Source organism: Pezoporus flaviventris, unplaced genomic scaffold (assembly GCF_033815535.1).
Source record: "Pezoporus flaviventris isolate CSIRO_AGI_PZ_B2104156 unplaced genomic scaffold, CSIRO_AGI_Pfla_v1 ptg000002l, whole genome shotgun sequence".
NCBI lineage: Eukaryota > Metazoa > Chordata > Aves > Psittaciformes > Psittacidae > Pezoporus > Pezoporus flaviventris.
In genome coordinates this window covers 85,018,989-85,038,579 of record NW_026892550.1, presented here as the reverse complement: position 1 = coordinate 85,038,579, position 19,591 = coordinate 85,018,989, and the positions used below count along the sequence as shown (strand labels likewise).

The 19,591-nt window shown below is 36.7% G+C and overlaps 1 protein-coding gene across 5 annotated transcripts in view; it reads right to left on the bottom strand.

The window, feature by feature from the left end:
• Nucleotides 1–1,437: 1,437 nt before the first annotated feature.
• The window catches only part of DNM1L (dynamin 1 like), a 43,653-nt gene continuing 25,499 nt past the window's right edge, over nt 1,438–19,591 (bottom strand). For 3 of the 5 annotated variants that reach the window (XM_061444873.1, XM_061444874.1, XM_061444878.1), the window contains 13 exons: nt 19,353–19,473; nt 18,161–18,292; nt 17,696–17,902; nt 17,389–17,509; nt 15,909–16,064; nt 15,710–15,799; nt 14,614–14,706; nt 12,418–12,474; nt 11,198–11,275; nt 8,764–8,928; nt 8,021–8,130; nt 5,517–5,676; nt 1,438–3,993 (listed from right to left, as the gene is read on the bottom strand). In XM_061444873.1, the coding sequence (XP_061300857.1) occupies nt 3,937–3,993; nt 5,517–5,676; nt 8,021–8,130; nt 8,764–8,928; nt 11,198–11,275; nt 12,418–12,474; nt 14,614–14,706; nt 15,710–15,799; nt 15,909–16,064; nt 17,389–17,509; nt 17,696–17,902; nt 18,161–18,292; nt 19,353–19,473 (1,547 nt within the window). In that variant the 3' untranslated portion in view covers nt 1,438–3,936. The remainder of the gene's footprint in view (nt 3,994–5,516; nt 5,677–8,020; nt 8,131–8,763; nt 8,929–11,197; nt 11,276–12,417; nt 12,475–14,613; nt 14,707–15,709; nt 15,800–15,908; nt 16,065–17,388; nt 17,510–17,695; nt 17,903–18,160; nt 18,293–19,352; nt 19,474–19,591) is intronic. The other 2 variants (XM_061444876.1, XM_061444877.1) reach the window with 1 other exon arrangement.

Genomic DNA, 19,591 nt, shown 5'->3' with positions numbered 1-19,591 from the left:
CTTCTTTCATCTCTAAATAGTGCAGATACATGTATATCACCAAATTTCAGCTTTTTTTTTAAAAAGTATTAGTGCCCACTTTGATGACGCATTAAAAGGATTTTATTTCTTTTTACAAATACAAAAGAGAATTAAATTCTTTGCATACAAGATTTTTAATAAGATCCACAAACTCCAAACAATTTAGCCCGTGCCTCCTCTTGACCAACTCTTAGCAATCCAAACCCTTCCCTGGCTTTCCAAAGAAACAGCCTGATACAACCACTACTCTTTACAACTGTACAGGGTCATCAGAACAGAACACTTAGGCCAACAACCAAGGATGACCAAAAAGTCCCAGTATTCTTTCTTAGCCTGGTCTCATTTCACGTATACTCCAAAGCAGGCCTGTTCAGGTAATTGGAGACATAGATGGTTCAAATGTAAACCAGTAGTAAAGTATTTAACATGCCTACAAATATGTGATTTGGAAGTAGAAGAAGTCATTATTTAGGCCAGGTACTACTAATAAAAACCAAACAAAACAACATCTGTGCAGTACCTGGGGATAACAAAACCTGGAGGACTTGAATTTAACATTCTTGTGGCAGCTAGCAAGGACGAGGTAAGCGATGAGAGGGTGTGCAGCAAAGGAGCTATGAGAGCATGAAAGCACCTTCACCACTTTAAGTGTTACAGGGCATAAAACAGTACTCAGGTGGTCTATGCTGTTGTAAACTTCAAAGAATCATCCAGCTCTCACCTCAAAGCAGAGTTCTTGGCAACAAGATAAAAAGCACATGCTTTTGAGATCTTTAGTATCTACAGAAAGCACTAGCTAGCAGTTGCTCTCATAGCTGAACCATTTAACAAAAAAGCAAAACCCCAACAAAACCAAACCCCAAAATCCCAAGATAATTCAATTCAGGTTACCAAGAGGGGCAAAGCAGGATGACAAGTTGTTTACCTGCTTGTATTCCATAAAACAGGGACCTGAGTTTACAATATCCAGTCTGGCATCTTTCAAAGTCAGTCCTCCATAGAGTAAAGGCAAGTTTTATGTAGGTTTTGTTAAGCAAGTTTGAAGCAGCACACAGCCACTCGGTCTTACCCATCTATTCCACTAAGTGAAATCTGAACTGACTACTGAAAACCCCCAAGTAATTTATTGTCAAATTCTGTTCATAGAGGGATGCTAAGTTTTAGTTACAGTAATACCACACACAGGTCAGGTATTAATGTCAGACATTTACTTATCTAAACTTAGCCACAGTGGCTTTTCTCCCCCATGATTGTGTGTTTCACTGGACAGCAAGTTATTTTAAGCTAGCTAAAATTTGTGCATTGATGACAAGAGTATTTCAAGTTTAAACTAAGTAAGGTGGACTGGCAAACATTTGTAAAACATCAGTCTAATCTGGGATTTTTTCAACCACTGCCTTCATTACGTTTTTGGGATTTCTTTCCCATGGTTTTCCCATAATTTCTTTTAATGGTGGCAATAACAGAAGCATTTTAAGTATTTTCAGTCAATACCAGACAAGCTGTTTAAAAACCATGAATAGCCACTAGAAGTGTGTCTACACTATCAGTTCTGCAACTATACAAGAACTAATAATGTAAAAGTGCACCAGGGCAAATGCAAATATACAAATACAAATATAGCTAGTTATGCCATTAATTTGTAAGACCATGTACGTCCTGCCACCGGAACTACAAGTCAGTTCAAAACTTTATTTCTGGGATAATTAATTTTGTGTATTATCTATTTAATATCAGGATTGTTACAGCATGGATTTTTAAAGACTTGCATTATGGATTTCAAATCATTTCTTGGCACTCAAACATTACCGAATTCATAGTGTCTGTGAAACAAAAAAGTCATAATGTTTCAAAACAAATTAACACTGGAAGTTTCACATGACATTACAGTTACCAGTTACAGGGTGTTTTTTAAATAAATGGAATTAATTTGCTTTCTGCAGCAGTATTTCAAAACTCAACATGTCAGAATATTTCTTCACAAGATACTCTTGACTGAACTTTGGGAGTTAAAGCTTAGGTAGCAGTTCACTTGTAAATGGCTCTACCTTGTTGCGAACATACTTCTTCCATGTCAAAAGGAAGAGAGGTGTCATGTGAATTCCAAATAGAAACGTACTGATTTTGACAACACTATTAAAAGTTTTTCCTGTTCACCAGAACTGATTTGAAAAGTGGCCTGCACTTCATTACAGACACATTTCTCTTAAACTTGGGAACTACCACCCCAGGATACAATGCAAGAAGCTTAAATTACTTCCTTTGTATTCATTACTTGTAATGCATACATCATGACTTTTTAGGCTGTTTAAAAATACAGAATATATTTTTGTGTTCCGCATGGATTGCTCTTAGGATCATGCATAAAGTATCCAAAAGCTGCATCTGTCAGACTTAAATCCTTTTGCTTACATTGATGCCCAACTGAAGACTACCATCAGAAAAATACATTTTTATACAGACCTTGTAAACTGGGGTCTTAGCAGGTGTTTTTTTAAATTTTCAATCTTTAGCAGCTTACAGAAGGAATTCCATTTCTTTTAACTGATGAAATGAGGAAGGAACTAAATATGGTATTAAAAATCTCATTATACTGGCCTACTAGCATAAAAGAAAGCCATGGGTGATAACAGCAGCATCCTATTTTTCATGCAAGTTGTGTTAAATATCGGCAACACCACAGTAAACATTTTTACTTTGTACAAAAGTGAATCTACTTGAAAAGTACATGCAAGTGTGCTGACTGGATTTTAAATAAATTTTTATTCATAAAAATTAAAAATTTTTACTTTGTAAAGGCTAGTGTGATCAATATTTATCTGTATAAATTATAATCAGAAGAAAATAACTCATCAACTTAATTTCCAACATAAAATTCCCTCATTTTAGGATTGTCATCAAAAAAGGGGAAAAAACGCACGCTACTTACAGCACAATAGTATTTCCTCAAAAGTAACTATGATCTCTGTTATAAATACTCCAATACAACAGACTTTCTGTCATACTGTCATACATTCCAAAATTTGGAAGAAGTTGTAGGGCTCCCCTTCTCCTTGGCCAACTTAAATCTGTTTTTTAAAGAAACACTTATTATCCTGTTACAGTTTTGAAATCCGCTTTTATTTTTCAACTCTGCCAGAACAAATTTACTATTGGACAGTCCATGGGGCTTGGTCCCAGGGGGGAGAAAGGGAAGGTGTTCTTGTACCCGATTATAATCCCCAACATTCATACACAAGATCCAGTGCACATGAAGAAACTCTGCACCTACATTTTAGTAGGCTGCTGTTGTTCGCAAGCTCCAGGCTAATTCTTCCTACACAATACTCCATTAATGAAGTTCCAAGTTTTGTCTGCAGTTTTAACATTTGAGGAAAAAAAAAAAAATTGGGGACACACATATTAATACCGTAAACATCTCTACTGTGCTATAAAATTGATACCTCCGTCATAATGCATGCAATATAGTCATGAAAGAAAATACTTGGTGCTCTCTTCTCTTCACAGTATTTAAACTTCTATTGTAAAAGCAGCTTAAAACTATGCCACAAGACTACACCATCCATCTTAACCACAGGCAACCTGTTTAGCAAGTCAGGCACTGGAACTTTAATGTTTTTTCCCCAAGTTCAAATGAGACTGTCACTGAAACAGCAGGCTTGGTCTGCTTTAATTTGCTCCAGAAAGCTGGTAAAGAAACATTTAGAGCCATTTATTACGTAGATTAAATACAACTTATCAGCATATTTTTCTGTTTGCAAATCAAACCAGCTGTCTTTACATGAGCAGATTTACACAGTTGCAGTACACAGATGAAGAGTTCATAAATAAAAATTCTACTCCGTATACCATGCCTAGCAATTTTCAAGTCAATATAACCTCCAATGCATATAAATAGTATGGCTGGTACAGTCTTCACCACAGATGTGTCTCACGAATCTCTGCAATGATTTGACTGGCTCGCTGCAGGGCCTGCACACAAAGACAGAAAAGCCAAAGCTAGTTTTTGCGAAGAGATTTTTCAGAGAGTTAACAGCAGGAGTCTTGGGAGTATAACATTAAAAATCAAATTAAAGCAAATCATTATGAAATGAGTGGTACCTGCAACAACACTGATTAACAACTAACTCTGAAGCCTTCTATCTGCAAAAGATTATGCATGTAGAAAGCACCACAAAGCAAAAGATAGTAACAGAAGCCTTCTATCTGCAAAAGATTATGCATGTAGAAAGCACCACAAAGCAAAAGATAGTAACAGAAGCCTTCTATCTGCAAAAGATTATGCATGTAGAAAGCACCACAAAGCAAAAGATAGTAACAAAACTTAGCACAGGTCTCATTACAAAATTTCCTTAGGCAAGAATTAAAAATTGAGAACTAATCTTCCACTTAGAAGCAGAAAGAACTCATTGTTACCACTTCGAGCAACTTCTACACACTCAGTGTTCCATTAACACCTCTGTTTGTCTTAACCTTCTGTATTGATAAATAAATCTGCAAGAAGGGTAGATTTTTTCACCACACAGAGGTTTAAAGATTTAAACCTTTCTCAAAATAAGAGAAACTGCATGTATTTTGTATCATGTTCAGCATTCTGATGTATTCATTACAGTCTAGCCTGCTAAACTTTGCAAATTGAAAAAGCTTAGAATACCAACTAATACTAACATTATTTAAAGTATTACTCCAAGTTGGATAAATCTGGGCTGAGTTTGGTCCTGTGAAGTTCACAGTTTAAGACACTACTAACAGAGAGCTGCCTTCACTCAAACACTGATCTTACATAGCAAAACTTCCTGCAGGCAGTCTTGGGCAAGCAGTATTCTCAGGATACCCAAATCCCTCAAACATGCAGTCTGACCACACTGCACATGAGAGAGAAGCTCCTTCAGTGAGCTGAACTGGCAGAAGGACTCTTTTCTCTGCAGTTCAGTGCAAAACAGCTTATTTCTGATGCAGATGATGCAGAAACTGATACACCACATGAACCATGAAGAAGCGAGTTCTGTTAACACGGACAGGTTAAAAATGCACTGTCTTACAGAGGCACACAGGGTCATCAAAAGTGAGTCCCAACATTCCACAGTTCATATTATGGGGTGCTGTCTACATATACCAGCCATTGGCCAGCAGGCTCTGTGTGAAGCACAGACATGAACAGCACTTAAAATACTGTAAACTTAATCCCCCAATAGAGAACTGCTGAAAACTATAAATAAAAGCAAAGTATTTAAACCAAATGTATAAAATTGATCAAAACAGCAGATTAGAGCTTCTGCTTTCTGCCCAAAATGTAGTTTAAGTCACTTCTGAAGTACTCAATCTACATGACACTTTCTGGTCACATATTGCTTTTAATTCTAAGAGAGAAGTAATACAGTGGCATACATTAAAAGCAGCAAAGAGAGAAGGAAAGCAAGTCTTCAAAAAAATTTCACATTTATGTGGCTTCAACTTAATTAACTATTCCCATAAGTTCCTGATCTTTTTAATACCTTTAGCATGTCAGCTGCCTCTTTCCTGCGCTGTGCCATGTCCTCAGATTCCGTCAGAAGGTCATCCAGCAACAAGGATTTATATAGCTGGCCTACCAGCTCACTCTGAAGAGTATCTTTGACGTGGTTAACCAGAAAATGCATCACTGCTTTTGGCACACTACAAGCACAAAAAGATTGTTTCTCCAGAAAGGATTATTCAAAACCAGCTCTGCCCTAGATTGAAGAATGCACAGTGTGAGCAAGTAGCTACACACAACCTTGGCTCAAACTATCAGGAATTTACCACCATCATAAATAAAAACCTCTCTCCCAGGTAAATATAGTCTCCTGTACAATTTAAGAACTGCTGAATGTCTTCGAAATAGTATAGCTGCATTGTAAAGACCATGGATATATGTATTGTGTAAAAAAATCAGAATAAATTACTTTGCTCACTAGAGACCAACCTGAGTCTCCATTTTGCTAGGCATGACAAAAAGCTAAGTATTTCAACCCTAAAATCAGTCTTAATGTATGAATGACAAAGGAACAGGCAAAGAAAGAATTAATGTATTTGATCTTACTTAGCAGATGAACTGGAAACAGGATCACTCAAGTTCAAACACTGGGACACACTATCTCTGATATCTGAGAGCATAACATGAGAGCAATTTAAAACTGCAGCTGGAGATAGAGTGTGAAAAACATATTTGTCTGGAATGGATGCAGGCAGCAATAATCCCTCAGAAAAATACTATAGAATCTGTAGAGCAACACTTAACTTCTATGTCAGGCTAAGACACCTGAAAGAAGCCACTGTCTCAGCTTTGATTTCCATGCCACTAAGCTTCCTTAAAAGAATTCCAAGTGTTGCATGTAGCAGAACCTAATTTTCTTTGGGAGTTCAGATATGTAAAGTGGTATTTTTCTGAAGGAATGGGGGGAAATATTTACATAAATATTGGCAAAAATCAAATCATCATACTAATGCAGTACCAAAATCTTAGGGTATTTAACAAAGGATCAAAAAAATAGTGCAGATGTCTTACGTTCTGCTGCAACAGTTATTTTTCTCCTTCTTAGTGGCACAAGAAGCCAGAAGGAAGCAGAGACAGGACACCTGACCCAAACTAGCCAAAGGGGTATTCCATACCACAGCACATCATGCCCAATGTGTAAACTGGGAGGAGCCACCCAGAAGGGACAGATCACTGCTTGGGTCAGGCTGGGTATCAGTCAGCAGGTGGTGAGCAATTGTACATCACTTGTGTTTATTGTTTTTTTCCTCTCCCTTTTAGTTTTATATTCTTTCACCTCATTATTTCCCTTGCCATTATCAGTAGTAGTTGTAATATTATATTTTAGTTACTGGACTGTTCTTATCTCAACCCTTGGGGTTTACATTCTTTCGATTCTCCTCCCCATCCTGCCTGGAGGAAGTAGAAAAGGGGGTCAGTGAATGAGCGGCTGCATGGTTCTGAGTTACTGGTTGGGCTTAAACCACAACATCAGGTTATTTCATCAGACTGACAGTAACTGACAATGAAGTTGCTCCCAACAGAAAAATAAAACATGTTAGTTTATACAACATTGCTGTTGTAAGTCTTAGCAGCAGTATTTTGCAAGCAGAGTGGACTGGGAGTTGACATATAACCAGTACTGACTCATTAAGTGTAGTGACCACATCGCTCTTCTCAAGTGTCCATAGCCCTAGATCTATATCAAAGTAATATTCATGCCCAGATCAAGAGTTTTGTTCAGAGTGCTGCAACTGCCACTGTAGAATTAACTTGATAAGGATCATGTGTGTCAAAATTAATTCCCTGCCATGAAATACTCAAAATTGTATTGAGGAGAATATTAGCTTGCTGGATAGAATAAGACTTCTATAGCCTCACAAATCCACTCTAAAGCTGGTTTACAGATTCCTGTATTTCCCCCAATTTCCCATATTTTTATACACACACACACAAAGACTTAAACCAAGTGAAGTTTTCATTGTTCATTGAAAAAGTATGACAATTGTTAAAAAAAACTTTAAAGGCATTTTCCATAGTTGCACACAGCAAAAACATTACTTTTTCACTATTTCCATCCTTATGGTTAAGTATTAGAGGGCTTAGCCACAATAGTTCCTATCTGACCTTCCCCTTTGAAATACCAGGATGGTAAAGCTAAGTTCTGTCATGGCTACATAGCACGTAGAGCTTATTCTGTTCTTTTGCTGCAAATCATCCATGTGAATTGCAGTATCCTCCAGAAAAACAGGTATCTGCTAAATAATTAACTAAACCTTTTACTTACTTAATATAACACAGAGCAAACCATTTGAGAAAATAAATGCTTCTTCAGGCTTAATTCTGAGAATGGTCTACTGCTGCCCCTTCTAAAAAAAAACAAATTCGTATTTTCTCTCTGCTTATAGACATAAGAACATGATAAAATAACTAGATTATATACATGACTCTAGAGATATCACAACATCTGTATGGCTTAAACATTTCTAGGAAGTTTTGTTTTACCTGTCCTGAATGTTCTTCCTGACAATAAGGAAGTAAGATTTAATAAGTCGTTCAATCACTTCACAATCTCGTTGCTCCCGGGCAGAAAGCTTGCGTGCAACAGGTACAGGCTATATAAAAAATTAAAAACCTCAGTTTACCAATTCTGTTCATTTGCATAAGTAAATAAAACTCAAACTGCGAAGTCTAAAATAAGCTCTTTCAGTCAGATAGATGTAACTTGTCTTGCAACAAACCTCTAATTCTTCAGCAATAGAATTAGAGACATTTCAAAAACCAGATCTGTGAAACAAAGTCCAGAAGGCACCACTACTATTTTTTAAAAGCTCACTAAGGCAACTAAGCTCTCCAAACACTTAAAAGATCAACATCTATTTTAAAATTAAGTGGGTTTTGTCTTTAATGATTCTTTTCCTCTAATATAAAAAAAAAAACAGAGCAGGAAACTGAATTGACACATGACCTGAGATTTGTCCCTGTATAAAGAGCAACTTAGACAAGTTCACTTGCACAGAAATTTGTGAAAGGAAGCCAGTTATCCCAAATCGTAAGCTGAAACTGGAGCGGGGGGAAAGATAAAGGATTGGCCAAGGAGGAAAGCAGAGAGACTAGCTGGAGCTCCCTGTCCCTATAGTGATAATTATTTACAAATATATATATATTAGTAGCAAAGTTACAAGATCTGGATTTCAGGTGTTTTCTTCCTGAGTCTGAGCTGCAAAGAGTAGTCTTTCATGACTCACCACATCTAATAAGTTTACAGCATGTCCCTTTTGAGGGCTAGCAGGTAGGGCTGCAGTTGGCTTGGATTTTTCCTCTGCCGATGCCTCTTCTGCTTTTGATTTCAGCATTCCTCTCCAGTTGCCTGTTCCAGGCTCCTGAGAGGCATCTCCCGTTCCAGAAGCAGCCTGCACAAACAGCACAATGAAGAAACATTGGAGAGTTAGGACTTGAGAACTACAAAGCAATGTCTAATAAAATCTATTATTACTAAAAATGAGATTTTCACATGTATATTCCCTTAATTCTATTCTTCACATTCTTCACCTTTATTTTCCCTTTGCTGCTTACAGCTGACACTAAGTACCAGTGAGAAGGTGGCTTTTAAAACTCATATATTCTTCCTAATAACGGTATGAAAAACCTTCATGTAGAGAAGGTCCCCAGCATTTTAAGGGTCGATAAATCAATTCTGAAATATGGAATGGTCTTCCTAAATCTTTCAACTTTTACCACACATCCTTGGAGTAACAGAACCTACACTATCACGATCATTCTGAAAGTAATTTTTGAAGATCACCACAGTGATTTGGTATCTTATTTAAGCTGAGGGTTTTTGCAATAACAGCTAAAAAAAAAAAAAAAAGAAATGTTATGCACATTTATGCTTCCAGGTACTACAGTTATGACCTTATTTGTGCTCCCAGACATCAATTTCCAGAAGGTTTCTTTTTTGTGTACCAAACAAAATCAAATTTAAAAAAAATAATAAATAAATAAAAAGCCCCATCCTCTGGAAGATGAGAGTTTCTGGAATATACCAGGCAAAGAATGACTCACTGATCTCCTGATAAAAGGATGTAACACCCAACTCTCAACCATCAGGAATCACTGGATGAAACAATTATTAGCAGATGGTATCTACCACTGGATAAATCAGTATTATTACAAAACAAACAAAAACTAAAACCTAAACAAACAAACAAAAAAAACAAACACAAAACAAAAACAAGAAAAACCCAAACCTTCACAAGCAAGCAAACAAAAAAATTTAGAAAAAAAATCTCCAAACACACAAAACAACCACTAAAACCCCCAGTTTATTTTAATATGGAATAGTGGTAATTTTTATTCTGTACCTTTCCATAAGCTTCACATATGTTCTATTTACTACTGTGCTTTATTGTATATTCAAGGTCATTCAAGGTTCTGAACTACTACTACTTAAGCCTTTTTTCAGAGCACCAACAGCTGCATACTGGGAGGAAATCCTGCTAAACTGTGCATATCAAAATTTAATCAAAATTGTGCAGTTGTTCAGAAGCAGTGTAAAAAATACACTGTAAGAATTCAAATCAACTTCTGCTAGTAAGAGGGAACCACTAGAAGGAAAACTCCAATACACTATTTCTGATTGCAAGACAGATACTCAAAAATGGCAAAAATCCCTATGCCACTCTCATTCAGTATTACTGTGGGGCCTCCTCTGTATCCAAGGTAATTTCAGAAACACAGCTACAATCTTTCACAAGACAAAGAGTGGTGAGTATGTACTACCTAGTAAAGGACAGTTATTGTGGGAAACACAAATGTAATTAAATTTGTCAGCTTCCTGCAACGTAAGTCACAACAGTAATCTCACAGTAGCTCTTGATTTCTCCTTAATGTTTGCAGCATATCAGAACCCCTATACTAGGACAAAAGTAACAGTTAAAATTTTACTACTCACAGGATTTTGACTTTTAACTACTTTGTTCAGGACAGAAATGGCAGCTTTGCACTAGAAGCTGAATGTGTTTATGCAATAAGGCAGAATGGCAGAGACCTCTTGGAACTCCTAATACCCAAACCTGTGACTACCCATCTTTTCTGACTCCAAGTGAAAGCAATTAGCAAAAATATCTTTACAGTAATGACCTGTTATTTTAACATGAGAGACAGCACATCTAAAGTGTAAAAAAACACTACAAAACACATTTCACAAATATAAGTAAACCAGGGACTGCCCAGCAACAAAAAGGAGGTTCAGTTTGAACAAAGCCTACAAAGATTCCCTGCAGGAAGCAGGAAACTCACATTTTTAGCTTATCTTCTGTTCTCCTTCTTTAACTGTCAACACATTAAAAACATGCAGTTTAACAATCATGCTGAACACTTCTGATTACAATACTGTTGCACCAAACAATCCATTGACTACACTTTGAGGCAAATTATGTCATGTACTTACACCACAATATATTGCAACCAAGAGTTCAAACGGAGCAGTGACTTGCCACCTAATGACACATCTTTACTTGCCACTGCACGTACTAAAATCAGTAATGCCAAGTAGTCTATACTCCGTAGGGCACACTGTATGAGTGGCAGAGCACTAAATACAAACTGCTTTCCATACGATATGTGGCGCACAACAGAAATGTGCATGCAGTGCTTATAGGAAAAAAAATTGAGACAGACCTTGCCATCAGCCTCAGCAGAAGCAGCAGTAACAGTCTCCTGGGAAGCAGGTGTCAATGCACCTGGAGCTTTAGTAGACTAAGGGAGGTAAAAAATTCAGGAAGGGGAGGAAAAAAAAATAAAATTCAACTGACCACCAAATCTACCTAGCAAATTTCATACACTTTTACCTACTAGCATCTTTAAAAATCCAGAAAAGGTAATGGGTTGAATTTGAAAGCAAAACATTAATACAAGCAGAAAAAAGAAAACCCAACAAAAGAAATGCATCTCCAAGACAAAGAGTCACAAGACTTTCAATTTATTTAGCCTTCAATTTCGTTTCAACTCCTACACTGATGATATGAAGTCCATAAAAAGAAAGATAAAAGAGCACTGAAAACAATCTCTAGGTAGCTACTCTGAATTCCTACTTCATCCATCAGCTGGCTTCTACTGATTAAAGGCAGTAAAACTAGATTTAGCCTGTGACTTCGCCTCACTTTTTAAGCTAATGAATTTAATGAACCAATTTCTGTTGGCTGTAATAACTCATTTTACAAGCTGTAAGGAGCTTAAAGTATATTCTGTGTATTTAGATTCTAAATACATCACATAATATTAAATACCTAACTGTCAAAGACACTTGGTTCTTCCACTCACATACTTACTTGTCACTGAAATAATCCCCAAACCTGGTAAAACTAAGCAAGCTCCAGATACAGAATGCAAGACTTATTTAGGATGATCAACTGAAAATGCCACCTCCACCATCTTCTTAAAAGAAAGCAAGACTGCAATAAATTGCATTTTTAAGAGCAACTTAAAAAAACCCCAACAAACCAACCACCAAGTCACTATGTGGCACACTGAATATATTTTTCAAAATTACTGTTTTGGCCATAAATTTAAGCATGCAAGCTCTGACTCCCTCTTCAACATCTGCTAGCATCTTAAACCTTACCTCAGACAACATTCAAGCAAGTGTAATATTAATGTAAATTTAGACGCAAGTCTTCAGAAATCCTAGAATTAAAACCTGCCAAAAACTGCACCTTTGGAAGAAGAAAAAAATAACATCCCACTTCTATTTTATGAAACAGAAAGAAGACAGACAATACCTGGAAGCTGCCAAGACTGTTACCAGGGCAGCATATCAAAGTTTCCAATACTTTGACCGGATCAAAGGGGAATCCATTAAACTTTAAATAAATAAATAAATAAACCCAACATCTACTTACCTTGTCTCGTGGCACAGCAGAAGGCAATTCCCGGGCTAATCTGTTACGCCTTTGTTCCTTTAAAAACAATCCAGCAAGACCTCAATTATGTATTGCTCTGTATCAACACATACAGAAGATTCATATTTTACAGACGACTTACATTTTAGAGACAACACTAGTAATTTCATCTCATCCAGTGTCATGTAGTCATACTATAATCTTATGAAAACCTCTGTTATTTAGATAAAAATCCTCTGATTGCCTGGTCAAAATTAAATTCTTGATATAAAAATTCTTGCAAAAATTTTTGCAACATGCTGTTGCAACAGCACAACATGCAACAGTGTGCGCTCGCAGCCCAGAAAGCCAACTGTATCCTGGGCTGCATCAAAAGGAGCGTGACCAACACGTCAAAGGAGGTGATCCTACCCCTGTGCTCTGCTCTCCTGAGACCCCAGTTCGAGTACTGTGTACAGTTCTGGTGTCCTCAACATAAAAAGGACATGGAACTGTTGGAACAAGTCCAGGGGAGGCCCACGAGGATGATCAGGGGACTGGAGCACCTCCCGTATGAAGACAGGCTGAGAAAGTTGGAGCTGTTCAGCCTGGAGAAGAGAAGGCTGTGTGGAGACCTCATAGCAGCCTTCCAGTATCTGAAGGGGGGCTATAGGGATGCCAGAGAGGGACTCTTCATCAGGGACTGTAGTGATAGGACAAGGGGTAACGGGTTAAAACACAAACAGGGAAAGTTTAGACTGGATATAAGGAGGAAGTTCTTTACAGTGAGGGTGGTGAGGCACTGGAATGGGTTGCCAAAGGAAGTTGTGAATGCTCCATCCCTGGCAATGTTCGAGTCCAGGTTGGACCGAGCCTTGGGTGATATGGTTTAGTGTGAGGTGTCCCTGCCCATGGCAGGGAGTTTGGAACTAGATGATCTTAAAGTTCTTTCCAACCCTAACTATTCTATGATTCTATGCTCAGTAATCAAAACTAGAGCCTTTAAAAAACAAGATCAAAGCTACACAATTTGGCTCACCATAGACCCTACAGCTCTCATTAAGCTTTAAATCTCCACAGTATTCTAAACGGTATTATTCTGTGGTCATTAGGGTTAACTATGATTAACCCAAAAGGAAGAAGGTGGAGGTAGAATTCACTTTATAGCAAAACAGAATGTGAAGCAATCAGGACAAAGATCCAATTTTTCTTGAAATTAAGAATTAAGTGCCCACTGCATAAGGAGAAGATGCTTTATGTGCTTTGTTTCTTCAAAAATTTCAATGTCCAGTTCAGGAAAATGTTAGGAAGGAGCTAATTTAAATAACACATGATAATACAATAATCTCATATGGTCCAACTTCACAATATCCTAATTTTTGAACTCATGGCAGTTTGCATACATGTTGTTTCGGAATTCAATTCAAGAACAGTCTACCAAAGCTAATTCAATTTCATACCCACTCAATACAAAATTTACGTATAGAAGAAGTTAAATGTTAAATCTAAAGAGCAGAAATGATAACATAAGCATTTAAAAAAAAACCAAACACTACTATGAAAGAATGCGTTGCGTAAGCAGGGGAACAGAAGAATATTAGTGAGCTCTTAGATTAAGTACTTCAAGAAAGAATTGAGCAGATCAGTTGTAGACAACTGCTTCTCTAGGATGATAACAGCAACAAGTATTCTCAAAACTGAGCATGGAAAAAAAGAAATATTGCTAAACTTGTAAACAGCTTATGAAAGATTAATGGAGAGAATTGTCTTAAGGAGACTGAAGTGCTTCAAGACAGATTCAAGAACCTGAATAGAGAAAAAATATCTGCAGTATCATTTCACAAATGAGAGGAACATTATAACTATTAATACATTCTGTCAGAAACAAAATGCACTTACTTCAACATTAAAGAGTATTTCACAGCTGTCTATTTAAGGTTTCTCTTCCAATATTTCATTTAATAGCCAATACACAATTAAAGTGCCCATCTTGTTTTCCAGACAGAAATACAGACAGAATTCTTTTCAGTGAAATATCAACCACTGTTACTGAATGTAATATGTAATAGAAATCTAACAAATCAACGGGTCACAATAGTATACCCATATTTGTAATACATCATGTTTCACTGAAATAAATTGAGGCATTTGTTCTTTCACCAATTATTTAGGCCCTCACTAAGTCTAAAGACTTCTTAAGAGAACGTATTTTCTTACCTCTATGTTGTTATTCATTAACCCACAGGCATCAGCAAAGTCTGGATGTTTGGTATTGATATAAGCTAACTCAATGGCCACTAGATTATGAACCTGAAATGCAATGTGATTAAGAGTTCAAAAATTCTGTGAGTAAATCTAATGCTAGTGAAGATCAATGACCTACAATCTTAGAAAGTGTAGTTAAACCATCTGTAGCAAAAGACCGTTCTTGCTGCCCCAAAGACATTAGAGTTCTGATACAAAAGGCAAGAAGGGAATTCATTCAATTCATCACAATACATTCAGACCTTTAGCTGTTTTGGATGTTACATCAGTTTAACTGGTTTGCTTCGTCAAGCTAACCCCTCTCCAGCAATAAACAGAACAATTTATAGCAATTTAATAAGCTTTATAGTAATGAAGTGAGCCAACTATTCAACCTTCAGCCACAAGCCACATAACATTTGACCCGGTGAGAGATGGCTCAATATGGGGGATAACGAGCATAGAAAAAGATTTCTGCTTTTCACATCAAACACAGTCAATAAATAAAACACTTTGTTTCATCCCTAACAAGCAGCTTAAAGCAGACTTCTATATAAAAATGTATTTATTCAAACTCAGAAGTTGAAGTTTTAGTTTTCACTAGCTAAAAGGCATTATAAGGAAAAAAAAAAAAAAAAAAAAAATCAACGTTTTGCACTGATTTATCTCCTAAGCACACAGAGTAAGGACTATAAATTAATTTTCATTACTGCATCCTGAACTCTACAGTAAATGCGCAGCTTATGTTACAAGGGAGGGAAATATACCTACATCAGAAAGACTAAGAGATGTTAAATCCAAGTTTTAATAGCATTCTTCTTGGCAAATTGAGACATAGAGGACAATAAGATGAAGAGGCGTCCCTCCATCCCTTAGTTTTTTTATGTATCTAACTTTTAATATAGAGGAAATCGCAAACCATGTAGATATTAAATACCTAGCTATTCAACAAATATAAGCTTTCTTTAATGATTTGGGTTCCTGACATTACAGAGCAAACGGAAGCATGAAGAAAGATTCCAGAAAACACACACTTTTTCCAGCAAAGTTATGGTAGATGGCAAATTACCATTTCATTTGTGACAGGGAGCCTTCTACGCAGAAGACAGGTCACTACTTCAACTATGGCATCGTGCAATTTAGGAAACCTCAATAGTTCCTAAAAAACAAAACAAAAATTTAGCGATGAAACTTCCAGAAATTTTAGGGAAGTGGGGAGAAAAAAAAAGCCCAATACTTACAACATAATTCTATCCATGTATTTTTACCTGTGTACTGTAATTACTACAATGCTGGATAATCCTCTGCATTTCTTCATGAACTAGCTCCACACAGCGCAAGCTAGGTTCTTCTAAACGTTTGATTTGCCTCTTTACCAGCAATTCAAATGAGACTTCAGGAACAAACAAGGCAGGACGGGGACCCTAGTTCATAAGGAAGGAAAAAGCTGTGAAATCCTGTATTAAACTAATATGTATTTCTAAGTAGTAATAGCTGATGAAGCCCAGAATAAATGACATCATGGTGCTTGCACCCAAAAGAACACTCAAAAAAGATCTTAAGTGTAAAATATGTTAAAAGAATAATTAAATATAAAAGCTATAAAATACAGTTATTACCATTAAGACAAACTCTGTATTAAATAATGATTAGCCAGCATCCTTATAGAATCTTGAAGCTTTCTATCTGCTAATGTCATTCTAGCCTTAAAACTATGACAATTCTTTCACATTTGTGGATCCCAGTTTAAATGAACTTATTAATCATAAGGCAAAGACATCCTCTTCCTAAATTTGACAGTCATGGGCATATAATTCTTACCACAAGATAGGTGGGTTTTCTGTTAAGTATAATCATAATACTGTGTCAATGATTTACAGTGTTTGAGATAATTTAATTTATGACCATACAGACCAATCCTTAGCTATAGGTAAAACATTTTTTACCTGGAATTACCCTTTTTTTTTTTTATTTAATTAGCTTTAGAAACACAAAGATATATCACATAAGACACTTCTTATGTTACTAAATGCTGTTTTACATTTTACATTTACAGAAGGTTAAAAGCATGCACACAGATCACTGCCGCAGAGTACCAAAAGCACTCTAAATTTAGAGTAATTACTGACCATGCAGAAACATGTCTGTCCACACCTAAAAGGACACAGTACAAAAGCAGGCATAAGTGTTTGACATCCTAAGTCAAGGTTTAAGGTGTGAACATTCTATATACTACAGAATTTAAAAGTGAACATACTCTGTTAATTCTTAGCAGCACCAATTCCCATATTCACAAGACATCAAACCTATCACATGAACACTCAACCATTGAAGAGCTGTGTCCTTACACAGAATTAAAAGATCTGAACTTGTCCTAGGCCATACATCTCAGCCTGAATCTTCATAATTAACAAAATTACTTAATCCAAAATAATTGAGGCAGTCTTACATCATCATTTCTGTAATATATAATAGCTTCAGTATCAGGTTGCCAAAGCTGGCCATGAGCTTTCAGCCTGTAAGAGTAAGCATTTGACTTAAACTTATTCCACATAGCATAATGGCTGCAAATTTGGATATGGTAATTTTTCCACTGAAAATATCAATAAGCAGGATTCAGCCTCTTCATATTAACTCATTCATCCGAGATCATTAATTCATAGGACTGAAGAAGCATGAATTTGTTGAAACCTTATCTTCAAAGCCAAGGTATAGCAACAACACTTAGAAATACAGAAGAACACTCACAGTGGCATTTCTAATGGCAGTCAGAATATCAATTGTGTTAAGGCCACCCAGTGGGTCAACAGATTCTAAAGTTCTTCCAAAAGTCTCATGAAAAATGTAACAGATTCTTGCTCCACCACATCTGAAATAATAAAATAACAACTGAAGTAACAAACAATAAAAAAGTTCTCATTGCAAACAGTTTGGAATCAAACTTTTTTGAGTATGTTATGTTCTAGTACAGTAATATTGCCAATGAAAGCCATCAAGAGCCACTGCATCCATCTAATTGCTCAGTCAATATTCTAGAAAACCACTTAGTACTTACAGCTCTGAAGTCTCTATGTATTTTGCTGTTCCTTCAATAGTGTTACAATATTCTGTGGCAAATTTGGTAATAAGCTGCAATAAAGTGGCACTTTTGTCTTCAACAGGTTCCCCATAGCTGTTTAGTAGAGACTGGTACTGAGCAGCTAAAACATTGATTCTGGTTTTCAGTTCTGGCAAGCAATCTCTGATATGATGCATCAGCAGCCTAAAAATGGAAAACAGTCCCTCATTAAAAGGGAGGAAAAATTTCAGCTTTATAAGCCCATTAAAACAGAGGAAAGATAGAATATAATCACCAAAGGAAAACATTTACTCCAGAAAATTACAGTAAATTCAGAAATCAAGTTTTCCTTAATGTACCACTGTACAGTACCAAAAGAGAAAGGAAATGTATTTCTAACACACCAATATATTAGAGTATCTTTAAAAACACATTTATTTTACTTTATGTAATATGTAATACCTGTTCAGTGTTCTAGCAAGATACTTGGTTCCATTTCGATTGGCTAGGGAAGGATACTTCTTTTGAAGAAAACCATACTCATCACGAATGGAATCGGCTACACTCTTCTTATTGTTAATATCCAACTGACTCCTTAAGTTAAGAGAGAGTTACAAACTAGTTAACAGATGCAACGTAAAAATAATTTACATTTTTGCTTGTCTAAGCAGGACATCTAAAAGCTGCTTTTTGCTCTCCGCATGTAACTTCTTCCTGAGATAACAAAGGGTTTTATTTGTTGTTCCATGCAGCACACTCAACAAATCAGTATGGGTAGCAGCTGCACACAGACTAAGCAAGGCTTTTATTAAAACTACATGAGATTCAACCCAGCTAATGCAAAAAATAAAGTGAACAGTAAGATGGCTATACATATATTGGGCTGCATCAAAAGACCAGCAGGTCAAAGGAAGTGATTCTACTCTGTTCTCATGAGAAGTTGGGGCTCTTCTGCCTGGAGAGGAGAAGGCTGTGTGGAGACCCCATATCTGAAGGGGGCCTACAGATGCTGGACAGCGACTCTTCATTAGGGACTGTAGGAATAGGACAAGGGGGAATGGGTTTAAACTTAAACAGGAGAAGTTCAGGTTAGATACAAGGAACTTCCCTACTGTGAAGGTGGTGAGGCACTGGAACAAGGTTGCCCAAAGAAGTGGTAAATGCTCCATCCCTAGCAGTGTTCAAGGCCAGGTTGGATGGAGTCTTGGGTGACATGGTTTAGTGTGAGGTGTCCCTGCCCACGGCAGGAGTCTGGAACTAGATTATCTTAAGGTTCTTCCCAACCCTAACTATTCTATGACTCTATATGCAATTAGCACTAATATACACAAGATCTGTAGTCGATCACTGCTAATGTGAACAGCTGACCACAAGGATCCCTCAAGCTAAAAAACAAGAGTGGAAAGAAGTGGTGGCACTACAGTTCTTTTAGAAGCAGCATCCCTACTCCTTTCTAAATTAGCTGCTGGTTGAATGGAATAAGGACAGACAGGATTTTGACAAGTGGGCAACAAACTGGTTGCTTGCCTGTTCTTAAGCGTATTTCAATATAATGTCATCTTATTCTTAAAACCATATTCGTGGTTAAAAAAGGCTGAAAGTATCACTTTGTATTAAAATGATCTAAAAAATAACATTAATGTGCCAGACCAACCTGTTCACTACTCCAATGATACCAAGTTTGACTGGAATCACCCTTCCCATGAGCACATCCATAGCATCAGTGCCAGCATCCATGAGATCCAACTTTGTAATAACAGCAAGGGTTCTTCGACCTACAAAAAGGAAAACTCCAATGTTTTGTCCTGATCAGGGTAGCTAAAATTCACCATTCAAAAAGCTCTTTCACCGCATAAAGTTTAATACTGCAAACCAGCAGAGACCGGTTTGAAC